Genomic DNA, 16617 nt, shown 5'->3' with positions numbered 1-16617 from the left:
CTCTCTCTTCTCTTCCTCGTCCCCTCCCCCCCACCTCCCATCTTCTCCTCGGAGTTAGGCCTCCCCTAGGAAGTCTACTAAGTCTGTCCCATCATCCCCTTAAGGCAGGACCAAGGCACCTCTCCACCCCCCACACCCCTGTGTCTAGGCTGAGCAAGGTTATCTCTCCATATAGAATGGGCTCCACTAAGTCATTTATCCTGTTATTGCTTTAAAATGCATTTATTATTATTGTACATGTATCTGTGTATAAATGCAGGTGCGACAATGCCACAGTGTCATGTGGAGGTCAGAGGCCAACTTTGCTTCCAGGGACTGAACTCAGGTCAGCTTCCAGGCAAGCACTTTCCCCTGCTTAGTGAGCTATATAGCTGATCTGTTGTTACTCTTAATTTTGGATTTTTTTTCCGCTCTGAGTTGTTTGGAGGGAAGGAGACAACAGGATCATGTAGTCAAACCTGCTTCTACTTCCCAAGTGCTGGGATGAGAGGCCCAAGCCGCCATGCCCTGCTTCTGCAGTGCTGAGGATAGAACCCAGGGCATTGTGCATGCTAGGTAAGCACTCCACCGCCCGAATCCACATCCCAGCCTGTTGTTTTCCAGAAGGGTCTCACTTGCCCAGCCAGTCCTGGCGAGTCTGAACTTCCTGATCCTCCCAAATCCCAGGTCCCAGGTGCAGGCGCATGTGTCACCACACCCAGTTCTGTTTTGGGGGCTGGGCGCGGCACAAAGTAGGAATTTGTCTCTTGAAGGACCACATAGTAGGTGCTTAATCCTGAGTTGCCGAGCCCTCCCGTAGTAGGTAAGCACGATTTCCTCCATTTCCAGGTCCCAGGCAGAAGCCTGGAGCAAGGCCTTCAGTGTCTTTCGAAGGGAACAGTTGTTTCAGGTCTAGGCCACCTGGGTTAAGAAAGGTGTGACGTCACGCGACCGTGACATCATGAGATGGTGGTTCTCACGGGTGGGGGCTGGGAGGGACAGGACTGGAGGGGGGGGTGCGGACAAAGGGGCCCTGCGCTTCCCCAGCGCGCGCCCTGGCTGACTGGCGGACCACATCTGGAATTCATTGCAAGTCGCCGCCGGAAAGAGGAGGAGAGGAGGGCGGGGCGAGTAGGGAGTGGGGGCCGGAGGCGGCGGCTCTGCCCGCCTCCCTCTTGTCCTGGGTCCCCAACTCCGGGACGTAGACCGAGCCCAGCCAGCAGCCTCCAAACCCTACCACTGGCTGTCCCGGGGCGCAGACGCCGAGGCCACTCAGGCCAGGGCAGGGACCCCGGCCGGCCTAGCCAGGTGAGCTCGCGGGGCCAAGGGGAGGTTCCGATCTGGGCGGGCGGCGCGCGGTCCGCTGAGACGGCGGGGATCCTAGGGGGGGGCCGAGCCCGGGGTCAGGCGCTCACACAGGCTTAGCATGCGCTGCTCCAGGGTCTGCTGCACCGATGGGACCGATCACCCTCCCCCGTGCACCGTGGCCACCGCTCCGGGCAGTTTCCCACCTACTCGGTGGCGCACCCCCAGACAGAGCTCCCCGCCTTCCTCGGGGCAGGAAGTTGGTGTTGAAGAGAAAGGCGGAATCCAAGTACTTTGGGTTGGCGACTTTGCAAGACAGGATGGGGGCTCTCAGGAAGCCGGGTTTGGGGCTGTGGGGTTGTTGAGGAGAGGTACAGCATCTCTTCTCTGTCTCCGGCTTGAGCTAGGACGAAAGGTGCTACACGCGAGCGGCCGCGGCGGACGCTCCGAGTTCATGGGCGGGGTCCCCAGGGAAGGCCGTCGCCCCACCGCCTGTAAGGCTATTTTTTTTTTTGCCTCAGTTTCCCTGAGTTGCCCTCTCCCGCGGTCTCCCCTTCGGGAGCATTGTTTTGTTTCAGACGGAAAGGAACAGTACTGCATAGTCCAGACGCCTCCTTTTCCTATCCTAGCCCAAGGATGGGGCATAGGGGCGAAAGAAGGCACGCGTGGTGTGGAGTCCACATTGTCGCGGGCTACACAGTGTTGGGACCTCGCCCCCTTCTCTGGCACCGGTTGACTCACTCGGGGATTTCCACCTCCCCTCCCCACCCCCGTCTCTGTGCTTGTTAGATGCCCTAGGCGACACTCTTCTGAGCCCACGGTCCCCTGTGGCAGGGCATGGGAGCATCACTGCGGGGGGCGGGGGACAGAGGGGATGCAGCTGCTGCAGCTTGGGTCTTCCCCTCTCTTCAGTGCCCGGGGAATCTAGGTGTGGGGGCCCTCTGATGGGATGCAGAGGTGTCGCCTTCCCCTGTTGCATGGTGCGGGGAGGGGAGCATCCTGCTCGCGTGTCGGTGTCGGGGTCTCGGCTGAGAGATGGCGCCGCCCCAGAGAGTGTGGATACCGCGCATTCCTCGGCCTGATAAGGAGCCGGAGAGTGCTGCCTGGGCCGGGCGGGTCTTACCGTCGTCGCCATGGAGACGCGCCAGGCTTCGCCTAGTGGCTGAGTTGGGGTGCTGCTAAGAGGACTGAGATGTCCCCAAGCTCTCCTGGGAGCCCTTCCTCCAGTTTAGGGCCCTTTCATTCATTCTTGTGTCTGTCTCTTTTGCATCAGGGGTGAACTTGCTAGCCGGCCTCATGGGGTACTGTGGAAAACAAGACAATTTTTGATGATTAAAGCTAGATGCTCTGATAGAATTCGGGGATGGGCTGGGCTGGGCTGTGCACGATGCCCCAGGCCTTTAATCCCAGCACTCCCGGAGACTGGGGCAGGAGGATTCTTGTGAGTTCAAGGCCAGCCTGATCTACATAGAGAGTTCCTGGTCAGTCTGGATACACAATAAGACCCTGTCTCGAAAAGAGAAGGTAGTTTCTGAAGACCTAGAAAGTGGCATTCAAATAAAATCCAAAGATGATATAGTCTGCCAGAAAACATGTTTGAGTGGGGGTGGGGTGGGACGGAGGAGTGTCTGTAGGATATAGGGAAGGCCCTGAGATTCAAATGGGCCTTGGGAGGCTAGTGAGGGTTATCCATGGGAGCAGGAGTTAACCATTGGAGCCCTAGGGAGCCATAGAGTGAGTAGGTGGGGAGTGAAGATTAAGTTCTCAGTTCTGTCAGTTCTCCCCTGCAGGCCCTGCAGGCAGGCGGGGTGGGCAGCAGTAGTGGGAGGGGCTGCAATCACACAGCAACCAAAAGAGAGAAAAGGTGACTGCAGGGTTGAAGTTGGCCAGCTGCTGGGGAGGGATGGGTGAGCTCTGGAACTGGGAAGGAGAGGAGCAGAGCCACTAAGCCACCAGGCCTTCCTCCAGCCTTCCTCTCTCCTAATCTTTAGTCAGGCAGTCATGTCTGGATATCTGCCTTCCCTCTCCAAAACCTCTCACTCGTCTCTTTTCCTTGTGTTCTGTATCCTAAACCCAGGGCTTCAAATGATGCTGTCCCCCTGAATTATATAGAGCTCGCCTTCTTACTTTCAATTATTTATAGACAGAGTCTCACTATGTAGTTCTGGCTGTCCTGAAACTCACTCTGTAGATCATGCTGGCCTCAAATTCACAGAGATCCACCTGCCTCTCTCTCCCAAATCCTGCAATTAAAAGAGCACTGCTACACTGGGCTTTCTAATATATTTACATTTTAAAGGTTACATTTATTTACTTTGTGGGTATGCCTATATGGGCATGTGTGCTTCATGGCATGAGTGAGGAGGCCAGAAGCTTGGTGACAAGTGCTTTTAGCTGAGCCATCTCGACATCTCCCAGCCCACCCCTTTAATTTCTACTTGCCGTCGTGACCCGCACGTCTCAGCCTTAACCCATAAGGTTCGGCCTGAGCGGAGGTGTGTGGACCTGGAAGCTCCTAGCAACCCAGCGGCGGTAAAGCCCAAACACAGGCATCTCGTCATCTTTAGAGAGTTCTCAGTTCCATGTTGTAAAACTAGAGTCTTTTCTTTATTTGCCATCTTTTCGGCTGTTTCTTAACCATGCTTCTATGACCACGAGGAACCCAATTCTGTCCTTCCTCCTCTCCTCTCTGGTCCCTCGCCCCTAACTCTTGTCCTCACTTGTTGCTCACACACCTCGCCCCTCCGCCCAGGTGCAGGTCTATTCAGATGCTTAGGCCCATCAAGATGCAAATAGGAGGCATTCCATACTGAGCTATGGTAAACAATAGTAGACTTGCTGGAATTAGCAATACAATAGTGGGCCAGAGCTTTCCGGCGAAACCCGAGGCTGGATCTCAAAATATTTCATAACAGAATTATTTGGTCCCCCACAACTTGCTTCAAGGTCTCCTCATGCTTCCTAAGCTAACTTTAAAATCATTATGTAGCACAGGTTGGTCTTGAACTCTCCATTTTCCTTTCTCAACTTTCTGTGTAGCTGGGATTATAGGTGTGAACCACCTGGTCAGGCTCATTTTTCAGTTCAGAGTCTAGTGGCAACTTCGCCTACTCCTGAGAAGCAGTCTGGACCACTGTCGTAGAGGGTGACTGGAGATTTAGCCAGGTCTTGGAGTCTGGACAAAGAGAGGAGGCCAGACCAACTTCTATCTGCGTGGAGAGTGACTCTTCCTCCAAGGCACCAGGCCTTGGGCCCAGCTTCCTCTTTCAGGGAGTCCTTAAACTGCTTAAGTTCTTTGGTTAGGAAGGTTCAAAAGGGAAGAGGAGACAGCCTGGACCCTGCTTTCCCTCCTTACTGGACTCTCTCTGTGTGTGTGTGTGTGTGTGTGTGTGTGTGTGTGTGTGTGTGTGTGTGTGTGTGTGTGTATACCCGTGTGTGTGTGTGTGTGTGTGTGTGTGTGTATACCCGTATGCAGAGTCTTACTTAGCCTCTGCACAGCTGTGGATATAGCGCTCACTCACTATCTTCAGCCCCCGGGAAGACAGACTTTCTGGTCAGTCCCTGGGGTGCTCGGGCGGGGCTGGTCACGTTTATTTCTGCAGGAAACGGTCATAATTCTTTCTTTCTCTTCTACAGCGCCAGACTGGAGAAGGGGTGGTGGCTATCCTTGGGAGTCCCAGAGGGGTGCTTCTCGCCTACTAGGCTTGCAGTTGCGGGGGGGGGGTGGGTTGATTCTCAAATATGTACCCTAAGAGGGGCCCAGATGATCAGGGCAGAACGGAGGCGTCTGAGGAAGGGTGACCCAGCGGTCAGGCTGTGGTTCAAACAGCCCCAAAGGGACAATCACAGCTCCCGAAGAGCAGAGTCCCAGCAGCGTTTGTTCAAAAGGGAACCGCTGTAAGATTCTTCTCAGAGCGCCCCCAGCTGGGCCAATCGAATGTCGAGGATGCACCCTGGGGATTGAAAATGAGCCAATCAGGCTCCTGGCTGCTTCGGCCTGAAGACCTGGCTGTGTGGCCTGGGCCAAGCTGGCCTGGGACCGGCTACAACGAGCTGAGGGCATTGGTGCTCCCGCGGCTCTGTCCAGGCAGGGCAAACAAGGGGCCTCTGTGTGAGGATATGGGTGGGGCAGCTGTCCCCGAGGACACGTACAAGCTCTTCTCTGTTCCCAAAGTAGGACGGATGTCCCCTCGCCTAGGGGGTGGGGAGCAGCTGTGTCTGTAAACCCCCTTCAAAGGCCAGAGTGTCCCATCGAGGGGGCATCCGGCAAAGGAGATGGCTGGGTGACCCCGGAAGACCCCCATCGTTCTCAGTGCTCACTAGGAACCGGCTCTACCAGCCAGCTTCTGGAACCTTACTCTTTCTGGGAAACACGTGGCCCTTTTCAGGCCTCTTTCCAAGCCCAGGCTTGGGAGAGTTCTTAGCATGTGGCCCCTCCCTGTAACCAAGGACGGGAGCATTCTCTGTACATTGCGCCACCCTCCTAGATTCCCCCTACCCTACTCTGGCCATGGTGTGCTCAGCATCTCATGTTCTCTGCCCACACAGGTCCCCTCCCCTATCCCTTCCCAGGCTCAGCTTAGTTTTTTTCTCGCAAAGGAGGGGTGGGTGACTCAGACTTTCATGGAAACAAATTTCTAACCCCCTCCCAGCCCCTCTGCACAGACTGCTCCAGGGGGGCCCTTCACAGCTCACATGACTCCTGCAGCTGTCTCATCTTCTTAGCCAGGGCCTCTGAGACCAGGTCACTGGTGATCTCCTCATTCTCTATATCCCCGCCCCCAGACTTGCCCACACCGGATGTGACAAGGGCTCTACCGTGTTTGTTGCAGGGCTTGACACATCTGGATTGCATCCTGGCACTGGAGGGAGTGCCAGTACTCTGCCCACCCGCCTGGGAACTAGTGTCCTTGGGTAGTGTGAGATGGTGGGGACGGCAAACGACTGTTGGAGTGGATTTGCTTGTTTGTTTTCTTTTTTATGGCTAAGTCAGCATCCTTTTCCAAAATATCGAGTCGGTGGAGGTAGCCCCAAAGCTTGTGTGTGTTGGAGAAGGGGACACTGAAGACATTAGTTAGTACTTGTTGGATATTTCCTACGCTCTCTGTATGTGTTTTGTGTGTACACACATGTGGGGGGGACATGGGACCAGTTCACCTATTGCTCCTCAGATTACATCCCACCCCGTTTTGCTTTGTTTTTGAGACAGGATCTCTTGATGGCCTGAAACTCTCCAGGTAGATTAGGCTGAACTACCAGTGGGCCTGGGGATCCTCCTGTCTGCTTGCCCAGTGCTGGGGTTACAAGTTTTACCATCACCCTTGGCTTTTTATGTGGGTGTTGGGGATTGGACTCAGGTCCTCATACTTGCAAGGCAAGCGCTCTACCTACTAAGCCATCTCTTCAGGCCCTGCATCTATCTTTTTCTTTTCCTTTTAATTTTTTCCCTTTGCGCTTCCTGGGGGAATCCACCTGTTTCAGATTCCCACATGCTACTGGTTTTATTTAATGTGGACATCAAACTCTGGTCTTCATAATTAGAAGGCAAGCGCTTCACCAACAAGCTGTCTCCCCAGCTCTGTGTAACTTTCCCCTTCTTGCCTTTTCTTTTTAAAGTTTATTATGTTTATCACTATTGGGGGCATGATGTATGGGTGAGTGTGGGCACGCCTGTGCCACTGGCACCCAGCATGGAGGTCAGAGGTTACTTTTGGGGACTCAGTTCTCCTCTTCTACTTTGGCTGTGGGGAATCCAATCCAGGGCTTCTGTTCAGCAAGCGCTTTTACCCATTCACCCATCTCACGTGATCCTGTTGTCTGTCCTTGCTCTTGCCTAGGCTGATCGTGAACTCTTGGGCTCAAGCTGCCTCCCACCTCAGCCCCTGGGGTGCTGTGATTACAGGTGCATATCACCATCCAGGTTTCACACATCCTTGAAAAGGATTTTTCCATCCCCTATGAAGGGATCTTTTTGTTACCCATTGTACAGATGGATGTGTTGAGGCCAAGAGTCTGAGCCTTCAGCAAGTCAGTCTGAAAGTCAGAGTTGGAGTGGGAACAGATGAAGTGTTCACCCAGATCGATTTCCTTCAAGTTACTGCAGCTCTGGGAAGCGTGGACCTCAGGGCCGTCCTGGTGTCTCCCTAAGTTTTTATCTTTGGGTGTGCCCATGGCCTCAAGGCTTAGACCCAGCCTGGATTCAGGCAGTGGGTGGTAATGACCAGGGGTTGGTGCTGCGGGTAGTAAGAATCTCGCTTACCCAGGTCAGCAGGTGGCATGAAGCCTGAGGTGCCTGTGTGTAGGACAGAAGTGACAAGCTGGCCAAGCCCTACCTCGGACTTGCTCTGTGGAAGGAAGGTGAGGTTTCTAGAAGTCCCAAGAATCTTCTGTCTGTTCCTTTCTTGTTTCTTTTTTTTTTATATTTTATTTATTTATTATGCATACAACATTCTGCTTCCATGTATATCTGCACATCAGAAGAGGGCACCAGATCTCATTACAGATGGTTGTGAGCCACCATGTGGTTGCTGGGAATTGAACTTAGGACCTCTGGAAGAGCAGTCAGTGCTCTTAACCTCTGAGCCATCTCTCCAGCCCTCCTTTCTTGTTTCTTGAGATAGGGTCTTGTAATACAGACCAGGCTGGCAATCCCCCGCTCCCAATCTTCTCTCTCAAATTCATGGCCTCTATTTCTTTAATTGTCTCTCTCTCTCTCCTCTCTCTCTCCCTCTCATTCATATATATATATATATATATATATATATATATATATATATATGTCCCTAAATATACAACCTGTTCAGTCCATGTAATGTTATTTGTATGAATATGATTTCAGGTCATACATGGTGGCACATGCCTTTAATTCCAGCACTTGGGAGGCAGAGGCAGGAGGATCTCTGAGTTGGAGGGTGACCTGGTCCAGGACAGCCAGGGCTATACAGAGAAACCCTGTCATGAAAAAAAACAAAACCTAACTAACTTCTCCAAACATCCTGTCTGTCACGTGGGAGGGGAGGCAGTAATGAATGTGGCTTCCCTGGGGTCACTCTGAGGACTCAGCTAGACCCTGGACCTCTTTAGTATAAGCTCACTCTAGAGTTCCTGCAAAAGCACAGGTCTAACCTGTTGTCCTTTTTCTCTGCAGTTCTCATCCCCATGGCCCCAGCCGGCCACTGAGCCCCACCATGGGTGGCTTATACTCAGAGTACCTCAATTCTGGGAAGGTTCTAGAACACTACAATTACACCAAGGAGACGCTGGACATGCAGGAGACGCTTTCCCGCAAGGTGGCCTCGGCCTTCATCATCCTCCTATGCTGTGCCATCGTGGTGGAGAACCTTCTGGTGTTAATCGCTGTGGCAAGGAACAGCAAGTTCCACTCAGCAATGTACCTGTTCCTCGGCAACCTGGCAGCCTCTGACCTGCTGGCAGGTGTGGCCTTCGTGGCCAACACCTTGTTCTCAGGGCCTGTCACTCTGTCACTGACTCCTTTGCAGTGGTTCGCCCGAGAGGGTTCAGCCTTCATCACTCTCTCTGCCTCAGTCTTCAGCCTCCTGGCTATTGCCATCGAGAGACAAGTAGCCATTGCCAAGGTCAAGCTTTACGGCAGTGACAAAAGCTGTCGAATGTTGATGCTCATCGGGGCCTCTTGGCTGATGTCACTGATTCTGGGTGGCTTGCCCATCCTGGGCTGGAATTGTCTGGACCATCTGGAGGCCTGCTCCACTGTCCTGCCCCTCTATGACAAGTACTATGTGCTCTGTGTGGTCACCATCTTTTCTGTCATCTTATTGGCTATCGTGGCATTGTATGTCCGAATCTACTTTGTAGTCCGTTCCAGCCATGCCGATATTGCCGGTCCTCAGACACTGGCCCTGCTCAAGACAGTCACCATCGTACTGGGTGTTTTCATCATTTGCTGGCTCCCAGCTTTTAGCATCCTTCTCTTAGACTCTACCTGTCCCGTCCGGGCCTGTCCTGTCCTCTACAAAGCCCATTATTTTTTTGCCTTTGCCACACTCAACTCACTGCTTAACCCTGTCATCTATACGTGGTGTAGCCGGGACCTTCGGAGGGAGGTGCTGAGGCCCCTACAGTGCTGTCGGCAGGGGAAGAGAGTGACAGGCCGTAGAGGTGGGACCACGGGTCACCGGCTCCTGCCCCTCCGCAGCTCCAGTTCACTGGAGAGGGGCTTGCATATGCCTACATCACCTACGTTTCTGGAGGGCAACACAGTAGTCTGAAAGGAAGGGGTGAACTGACAGATAGCCAAGCCACAGAGAGAGCTCTGTGGAGAGAGACCAGGTGACCTCACGTGTCCCTCAGTGCCACAGGCTTAGTGGAACTGACCACAGCTCATAGGTCAGTTGGCCAATGGAGCCACTGACTGAAACAGATTGTAGTACCATGACTGCGAGGACCGTTAAGGGTCTAGGGACACAGCAGGCTGGAGCTTAGGGCTAGAGCATTTGCCACTTGGTACAAAGGGTGTCAGTATCCTGTCCTACCTTCCAGCCACCTGGCTCCCTGCCTCCTCCTTTTAAAACAGGGCCTCTCTATGTTGCCCTGGCTGGCCTAGAACTTGCTATGCAGACCAGGCTGGCCAAGAACTCCCAGAGGTCTCCTGTCTCTGCTTTTTGAGTGCTGGAATTTTAAAGCTGTGTACCATCATACCCAGCTCCTGCCACTTTCCATAGACAACCTTAGGCCACTTATTGTGGAAACCCTGTCCCCAGGGGACCCAAGGCTTCCTCCCTGTCAATCTGAGGCCTAAATCCACAGCTTCCTCAATTGCATCAACTCAGTTACTTCTTCCCTTTCCTTTCATGTTCTGGGAAGGGAAACCACTGTGGTGCAGAGAGGAGGAGCCTGGAATCCTCATCTCCATCCTCAGACTTCATTGGCTACTTGCTCTATTGAAGAGTGCAGAGGAATCAGCTGAGGCCTGGGGAAGTCGATGTGGGGCAGATGCCAAGGAGGCTTTGGTCTTCCTCAGGAGAAAACTCTAGAGGGGGGTAGTGGTTATTCCTGGAACTCCCATCCCTGAATCCAGCCTCCCTCCCCACAAACTAGTCCCACCTCCCCACCTTCATTCTACCCCAGGTACCAGGTCCTCTAAGGCAGGGCAGCCTTGAACTCAGTGTGGCCACTTGCAAATTGTCTTTGTTGCTTTTACAGTTGTGACAGCCCAGCCTGACCTCCAACTCACTATGTAGCCAAGGCTGGCTTTGGACTTCTGATTCTCCTGCCTCTACTTCCTGAGTGCTGGTATCACAGGGGTGCACCACAAACACCTCTCTTGCATGTTATCATGAATAACAGAGTTAACAGAGATGTGAGGTGGCTATGGACATTCCTGGGTACTCATATGTAACCTTCCCTTGAAGGACTTTGCTGAATCCTGTGGAGATATAGAAAGTCCAATGCGGTACAAACTGTATTTATATATGTCTGTGTGCCAGTGAGTAGGGTCCATGACATGTCCCAGTGTGGGTGCTGTCTGACCTCTCGTGTTCGCATCTCTGTTGAAACTGCCAGAGAGATATAGGGGGGTGGGGGGAGGGGTCTGGCCATGCACAGGCCCCTTGGGAATTGCTGGTTCATCTCTTCCACACATAGAAACCTCTGCCTCAGATTTGTGAAAGAAAAGGTGGAGGAAGGGGAAATTTGGGATGCAAGGAGCCAGTTGGGAGTGTATCTCCTCTCATATAGCTTCCCAGATATCCTCCTTGTGCTGGAGACCCAGATCTGGGCTAATAAACAGTTCAGTTTCTCTTGCTGCTGGTGGTCATTAGTTTTGTGTGTGTGTTGGAATTAAAGACAGCCATTTCTTCCTATTGGTGTCCTTGGCCTGAAGCAGATGGAGTAAGGGAAGTTATCAACTGCCAAGACACTTCTGCCTTCTCCATTTCTCTACTCCATGCTTCTATCCCCAGCCCTTAGCTGTGCCTGAGCTGGAATTGCTGAGCTGGAATTTGGCTCAGTGACTTCTGGGAACACAGGAGCCAGCCTTGACCTTTTCCCTGGGGCTATTAGGAGGCTGTTTTGCTCCTCACAGTGACTCATTAGGCCCAGGGCCTCCATGTTTTCCTTCAAAGGTATACCTTAGCAGGTGAGATGGGCCTGTTCTCCATTCCAAGTCTGTGAAAGGGAGAGGTGGTTTCAGAGGGAGACAAGCCTAGCTATTCCTTCCCAAAGTCATGGCTGACTGCCATCACTTTCTTCTCCTTCTCCTCCTCTCTCTCCTCCTCCTCCTCCTCCTTTCAAGACAGGAAAGTGTTTCTCTGTGTAACAGTTCTGGCTGTCCTCTGGAACTCACTCTGTAGATCAGGCTGGCCTCAAACTCACAGAGATCCGTCTGCCTCTGCCTCCCGAGTGCTGGGATTAAAGCATGCTCCACCACTGCCCTGCTCACTCAATACTTTCTTTTATAAGATTTTTCAAAATTTTAAAGTGTGTGTGTGATGATGGGTATGTGCATGTAGTGTCTGAGCAGGCCAGGGAAATTTGATTCTCTGGTGCTAGAATAGCAGGCAGTTGTAATCAGCCTGTTGTACGTGCTGGGAACAGAACATAGATCTAGAAGAACAGCAAGCGCTCTTAAGCTTGGAACCATCTATCTCTCCAGCCCCTTTTCCTTCCTCCTCCCTCCTTCCTCCTCTGCTACTGGGGATGTCAAGCCTGTTGGCCAAGCAGTCTACCAGTGTGAAGTAGAGAGGGAGAGAGAAAGAGTGTGTGTATCTTATGTAGCTTAGGCTGGCCTCAAATTCACTATGTAATAGCTGAGAATGACCTCCCACGCTGGAGCTACACCACAAACTGGGTTTATGCTCTGCTAAGGATGGAACCCAGGGCTTCCTGCATGCTAGGCATTGCTCTGTCAGCTGAGTCCCATACCAGCCTCAGTTGTCTAGTTCTCTGTGTTTTTCTTCTGTTTCCCTAAATGGGCTCAAGGGATGATCTTTCCTCCACTGCCAGAGGCAAGGGTCTCAAGAGCCTGATCTAGGGCTGAGGTGACAGCTCAGTGGCTGACATTCCAGAGTTTGCATCTCTAGGACCCACGTGGTAGTAAGAGCCAGGTGGGCTTGGAAGCTGCCTGGAATCTCTGCATTGGGGAGTAGAGACAGACAGTTTTCGGGGTGGGGTAGAGGACCAAGCTAGCTAATCCAGACTAGCCTGGCTGGTGAGCTCCGGGTTGTGATAGAGACCTTGCTTAAGTAAATTAAGAGGAGACAAATGGAGGAAAGACACCTGAAGTCAACCTCTGGCCTCTACACACACCTGCACCTGTGAGCTCAGTTGTGCGCGCGCGCGCACACACACACACACACACACACACACACACACACACACACACACGGGTGGGGGGAATCTGAGCTAGATGTAACCATTCACATCTATAATCCCTGCACTGGGAAGATGAAGGCTCCTGGAGAATTGGAGTTTTGAGTCCATCCCAGATTACATACTGAGTTCCAGGCTAGCCCAAGTTACATACCAAGACCCTATTTAAAATGTGTGTGTGTGTGTGTGTGTGTGTGTGTGTGTGTGTGTGTGCATGCGCGCGTGCGCGTCCATCCACTCCGGCAGCACATATACTAAAATTGGAACAATATGAAGATTAGCATGGCTCCTGCTTGAGAATGACTGGAAAATTCATAAAGTTTCTGTTTTCAAAATAGTTTAAGGAAGAAACAAAAACAAAGGGGGACTGGTGAGGTTGCTCAGCAGGTAAAGGCCCTTGCCAAGCCTGACTACCTGTGTTTACTCCCTAGGACCCCATGGTGGAAGGAGAGAACCAACTACTGCAAATTGTACTCCTACCTGCACGCGTGCACTGCAGCACAGGCATGCACACACAGAGAGGCTCTCCAGCCTGGACTCCAGTCCCAGACAGGGTTTAAGTTACCCAACAGTGGTCATCTCTAAATTGTCCAGAGAGGGGAAATTCCAGTGGGGTGCAGGCCTGTGGCCTCTGTCCTCTTGCAGATTTGTCTAGCCTTCTGACATTGCAACAGACAATTGCCAGAGTTCATGAACTAGAACCAAGCCAACAAGTTGAAAAAAAATACAAAAAAAGGCAGGCAGTGATGGTATATACCTTAATCCTAGTACTCAGGAGGCAGAGGCAGGCGGATCTTTAAGAATCTGAGGCCAGGATGGTCTACAGAGTGAGTTCCAGGACAACTAGGACTATTCAGAGAAACCCTGCTTGAAAAACCAAACAAAAAGAAAAATAAATATGTAAGTTTCTGATTTTGAAAAAAAATTTTTTTTCAGATGGTGGTGAGGGGCCTAATGGGGACGCTGGGGAGTGAACCCAGGCCCTCTGCAAGAGCAGCAAGTGCTCTTGACAACTGAGCCATCTTCCAGGCCCGTTTCTAATTTTGTGTTGGTCTACGTTCATAGCTATCTTGAGATGCATGCAGCCTGTAGGTTGCACATGCCTGTCCTGCCTTTCTTACCACCTTTGTGTACTGGGTGGCCTCCAGCTTCCAGTTAGAATCCTCATCAAGGATATTTCTATCTTAGAATCAAGCCCAGGGCTTTGCACATAGTACAGACACACACAGTGAGTTTAACATACTGAGCTGAAATTTGCTGTGTAGTCTGAAATTTCTCCTCAAATACCCACATGGGCTCTCTCCATTTAGTTCTTAGTCAAATGCTGCCTCCTCAGAGAAGCCTCCCCGGAACACACCTGATTCCCTATTATACCCTCCTCTGCTTCTCAGTCTGTTCCATTAGAATTGGAGCAGTTAGGACTGGGGAGGTGACTCAGCAAAGTGCTTGTTATTCAAGCAGCAGGACCTGAGTCTGGATCCCCAGGTGATTCCATTGTCTCAGACATGGCTCAGTTTGTAGAGTGCTAGCTTGGCGCGTCTAGTCCTGTACTCCATCCCCAGCACGGCATATACAGGCCATGGTGGCCCCTACCTCTAGTCTCAGGACTCAGGTGGTAGCAACAAGAAGATGAGATGGTCAAGGTCAGCCCCAGCCACTTAGTGAGTTCAAGGCTAGCCTGAGCTACATAAGAATCTGTGTTGGGCCTGGAGAGATGGGCTCAGAGGTTAAGACTAATGGCTGCTCTTGAGTTCAATTCCTATGGCTCACAACTATCTATAATGAGATCTGGTGCCCTCTCCTGGCCTGGAGGCACACATGCACGCAGAACACTGTACATAATAAATCTAAAAAAAAAAAAAAAAAAAAAAAAAGTCTATCACAAAACAAATGTAGATTTTTTGTTTGTTTTCAAGACAAACAAATTTTGTTTGTTTCTCTGTGTAATAGCCCTAGTTGGAACTCACTTTGTAGACAAGGCTGGCCTCAAACCCACACAGATCCACCTGCTTCTACCTCCAGAATGGTGAGATTAAAGGCGTGTACAACCATGTCCAGCTCACAAATTTAGATTCTTAAACTCTTGAAGGAAGAATTTCAGATCAAGAAGGTCCGAGTTGACCCAGGAACATGTTTTCTTCAAACATTGCAAACACTTTAAAAGGAGGCTGGAGGGATGGCTCAGTGGTTCAGAGTGCTGAGTGCCCTTCCAGAGGACCCCCCAGTTTTGTTTACCGACACCCACATGGTGGCTCACAACTGTCAGTTATCCAGTCCCAGGGTACCAGTCACCCATGTGGTGCACAGCCATGCATGCAGGCAGAACACTCATACACATAAAAACAAATACATAAACCCAGTGGTGGTGGTGCATGCCTTCAGTCACAGCCCTCAGGAGGCAGAGGCAGTGGATTTCTGTGAGTTCAAGGCCAGCCTGGTCTACAAAGCTAATTCCAGGACAACACAGAGAAACCCTGCCTAGAAAAGAAATAAGAAGGGGCTGGAGACATGGCTCAGTGGTTAAGAACACTAGTTGGTCTTCTAGAGGTCCTGAGTTCAATTCTCAGCTACCACATGGTGGCTCACAACTATCTATAATGGTGCCCTCTTCTGGCCCCTAGGCATACATGCAGACAGAACACTATATATAATAAATAAATCTTTAAAAAAGAAATTAAATAAATGAGTAAATAAAAGTGCACGATCATACCTTTTTTCTAAGATGGGGTTTCTCTGTGTTTTCTGGCTGTCCTGGAACTCACTTTGTAGAACAGGTGGGCCTCAAACTCAAGAAATCCTGCCTGCCTCTGCCTCCAAAGTATTGGGACTAAAGTCATGTGCCACCACATCTGGCAAAGTCATACATTTTTTAAATTAAAAATCCTGGCTGGAGAGATGGCTCAGAGGTTAAGAGCACTGACTGCTCTTCCAGAGGTCCTGAGTTCAATTCCCAGCAACCACATGGTGGCTCACAACCATCCGTTATGAGATCTGGTGCCCTCTTCTGGTGTGCAGATATACATGGAAGCAGAATGTTGTATACATAATAAATAAATAAAATCTTTTAAAAAATTAAAAATCCATGGTCTAGAAAAGTGTCTTTAACCATAACAGCTACTACAGCAGTTTGTCTTGGGCTGGGCTCCAGTTCCATGACACAGTTCTCACCAAGAACACACAAGGCCCCAGGGTCCATCACTAGCACAAGCTGGCAGGTTATAGGGAGGCCTTCCAAGGAGCTAGTTTTGGTTCCTAGTACAAACAACCATTTGTAACTCCAGTTCCAGGAAATCTGGCAACTTCTGACTTCTGTAAGCACCAGGCATGCACATGATACTTACGCTGGCAAAGCACTCATACACATAACATAATAATACAAGCATTCTTTAGTCCTGAGAAGTGAGGTTCAGGGATGCTTAAAGTGTGGTTAGCACAAAGCAGATTGTATTTTAACTTATAATTAACTAGTTAACTTTTTAAATTTCTTTTTTGAGACAGACTATTATTCTGTAGTCCAGGCTAGCTTAGAACTCATTATGTGGCCCAGGCTGGTCTCAAACTCCCAGAAATCCTCCTGTATCAGCCTCCCAAGTATTGAAATTACAGGTCATACATCAACCTGTGTGTATGTGTGTGGTGCTGACAATTGCATTTAGGGGCTCACAAATGCTAGGCAAGTGCTCTACTGAGCTATTCTCCCAGCCTCCTGCTAATTTTAACTAGCATGTGTGAGCATTTGTATCAGGTTTTTTTGTTGTCTTAAAATTTTCACTTATCAGCTGGCTGGTGTCAGTGCACACCTTTGATCCCAGTACTTGGGAGGCAGAGGCAGGCAAATCTCTGTGAGTTCAATGTCAGCCTGGTCTCCAGAGCTACACAGAGAAACCCTGTCTCAAAGAACGAAAAGCATTTTTCCACTTATCATTTATTTACATAAGTGAACAGGGACACATGCATGCCACAGTGGCATGGGTGGAGGTTAAAGGA

At 50.9% G+C, this 16617-nt stretch overlaps 1 protein-coding gene, 1 long non-coding RNA gene and 1 other non-coding gene across 4 annotated transcripts; 2 read left to right on the top strand and 1 right to left on the bottom strand.

Annotated features, from left to right (window-relative positions):
• Positions 1–206: 206 nt before the first annotated feature.
• On the bottom strand, positions 207–6081 carry LOC113835258. Its single transcript, XR_004769565.1, has 2 exons — positions 5980–6081; positions 207–2588 (listed from the first exon to the last, which is right to left on the bottom strand). It is a non-coding gene; the product is annotated as an uncharacterized LOC113835258 (long non-coding RNA).
• S1pr2 (sphingosine-1-phosphate receptor 2) lies at positions 1117–11065 on the top strand. Of its 2 annotated transcripts, XM_027411476.2 has the most exons (3): positions 1117–1287; positions 7548–7641; positions 8432–11065. In XM_027411476.2, exon 3 carries the CDS (start codon positions 8472–8474, stop codon positions 9528–9530), a length of 1059 nt encoding a protein of 352 aa, XP_027267277.1. In that variant the 5' UTR covers positions 1117–1287; positions 7548–7641; positions 8432–8471; the 3' UTR covers positions 9531–11065. The 2 variants fall into 2 exon arrangements, with proteins under 2 accessions (XP_027267277.1, XP_027267276.1); XM_027411475.2 differs by lacking the exon at positions 7548–7641 and having other exon boundaries at positions 1119–1287.
• Positions 11066–12858: 1793 nt separating this feature from the next.
• LOC113835271 lies at positions 12859–12960 on the top strand. Its single transcript, XR_003484645.1, has one exon. It is a non-coding gene; the product is annotated as a U6 spliceosomal RNA (small nuclear RNA).
• The last annotated feature ends 3657 nt before the right edge of the window (positions 12961–16617 follow it).

Source organism: Cricetulus griseus, chromosome 4 (assembly GCF_003668045.3).
Source record: "Cricetulus griseus strain 17A/GY chromosome 4, alternate assembly CriGri-PICRH-1.0, whole genome shotgun sequence".
In the NCBI taxonomy this organism is placed as follows: domain Eukaryota; kingdom Metazoa; phylum Chordata; class Mammalia; order Rodentia; family Cricetidae; genus Cricetulus; species Cricetulus griseus.
This window is presented reverse-complemented; position numbering and strand designations above follow the sequence as displayed.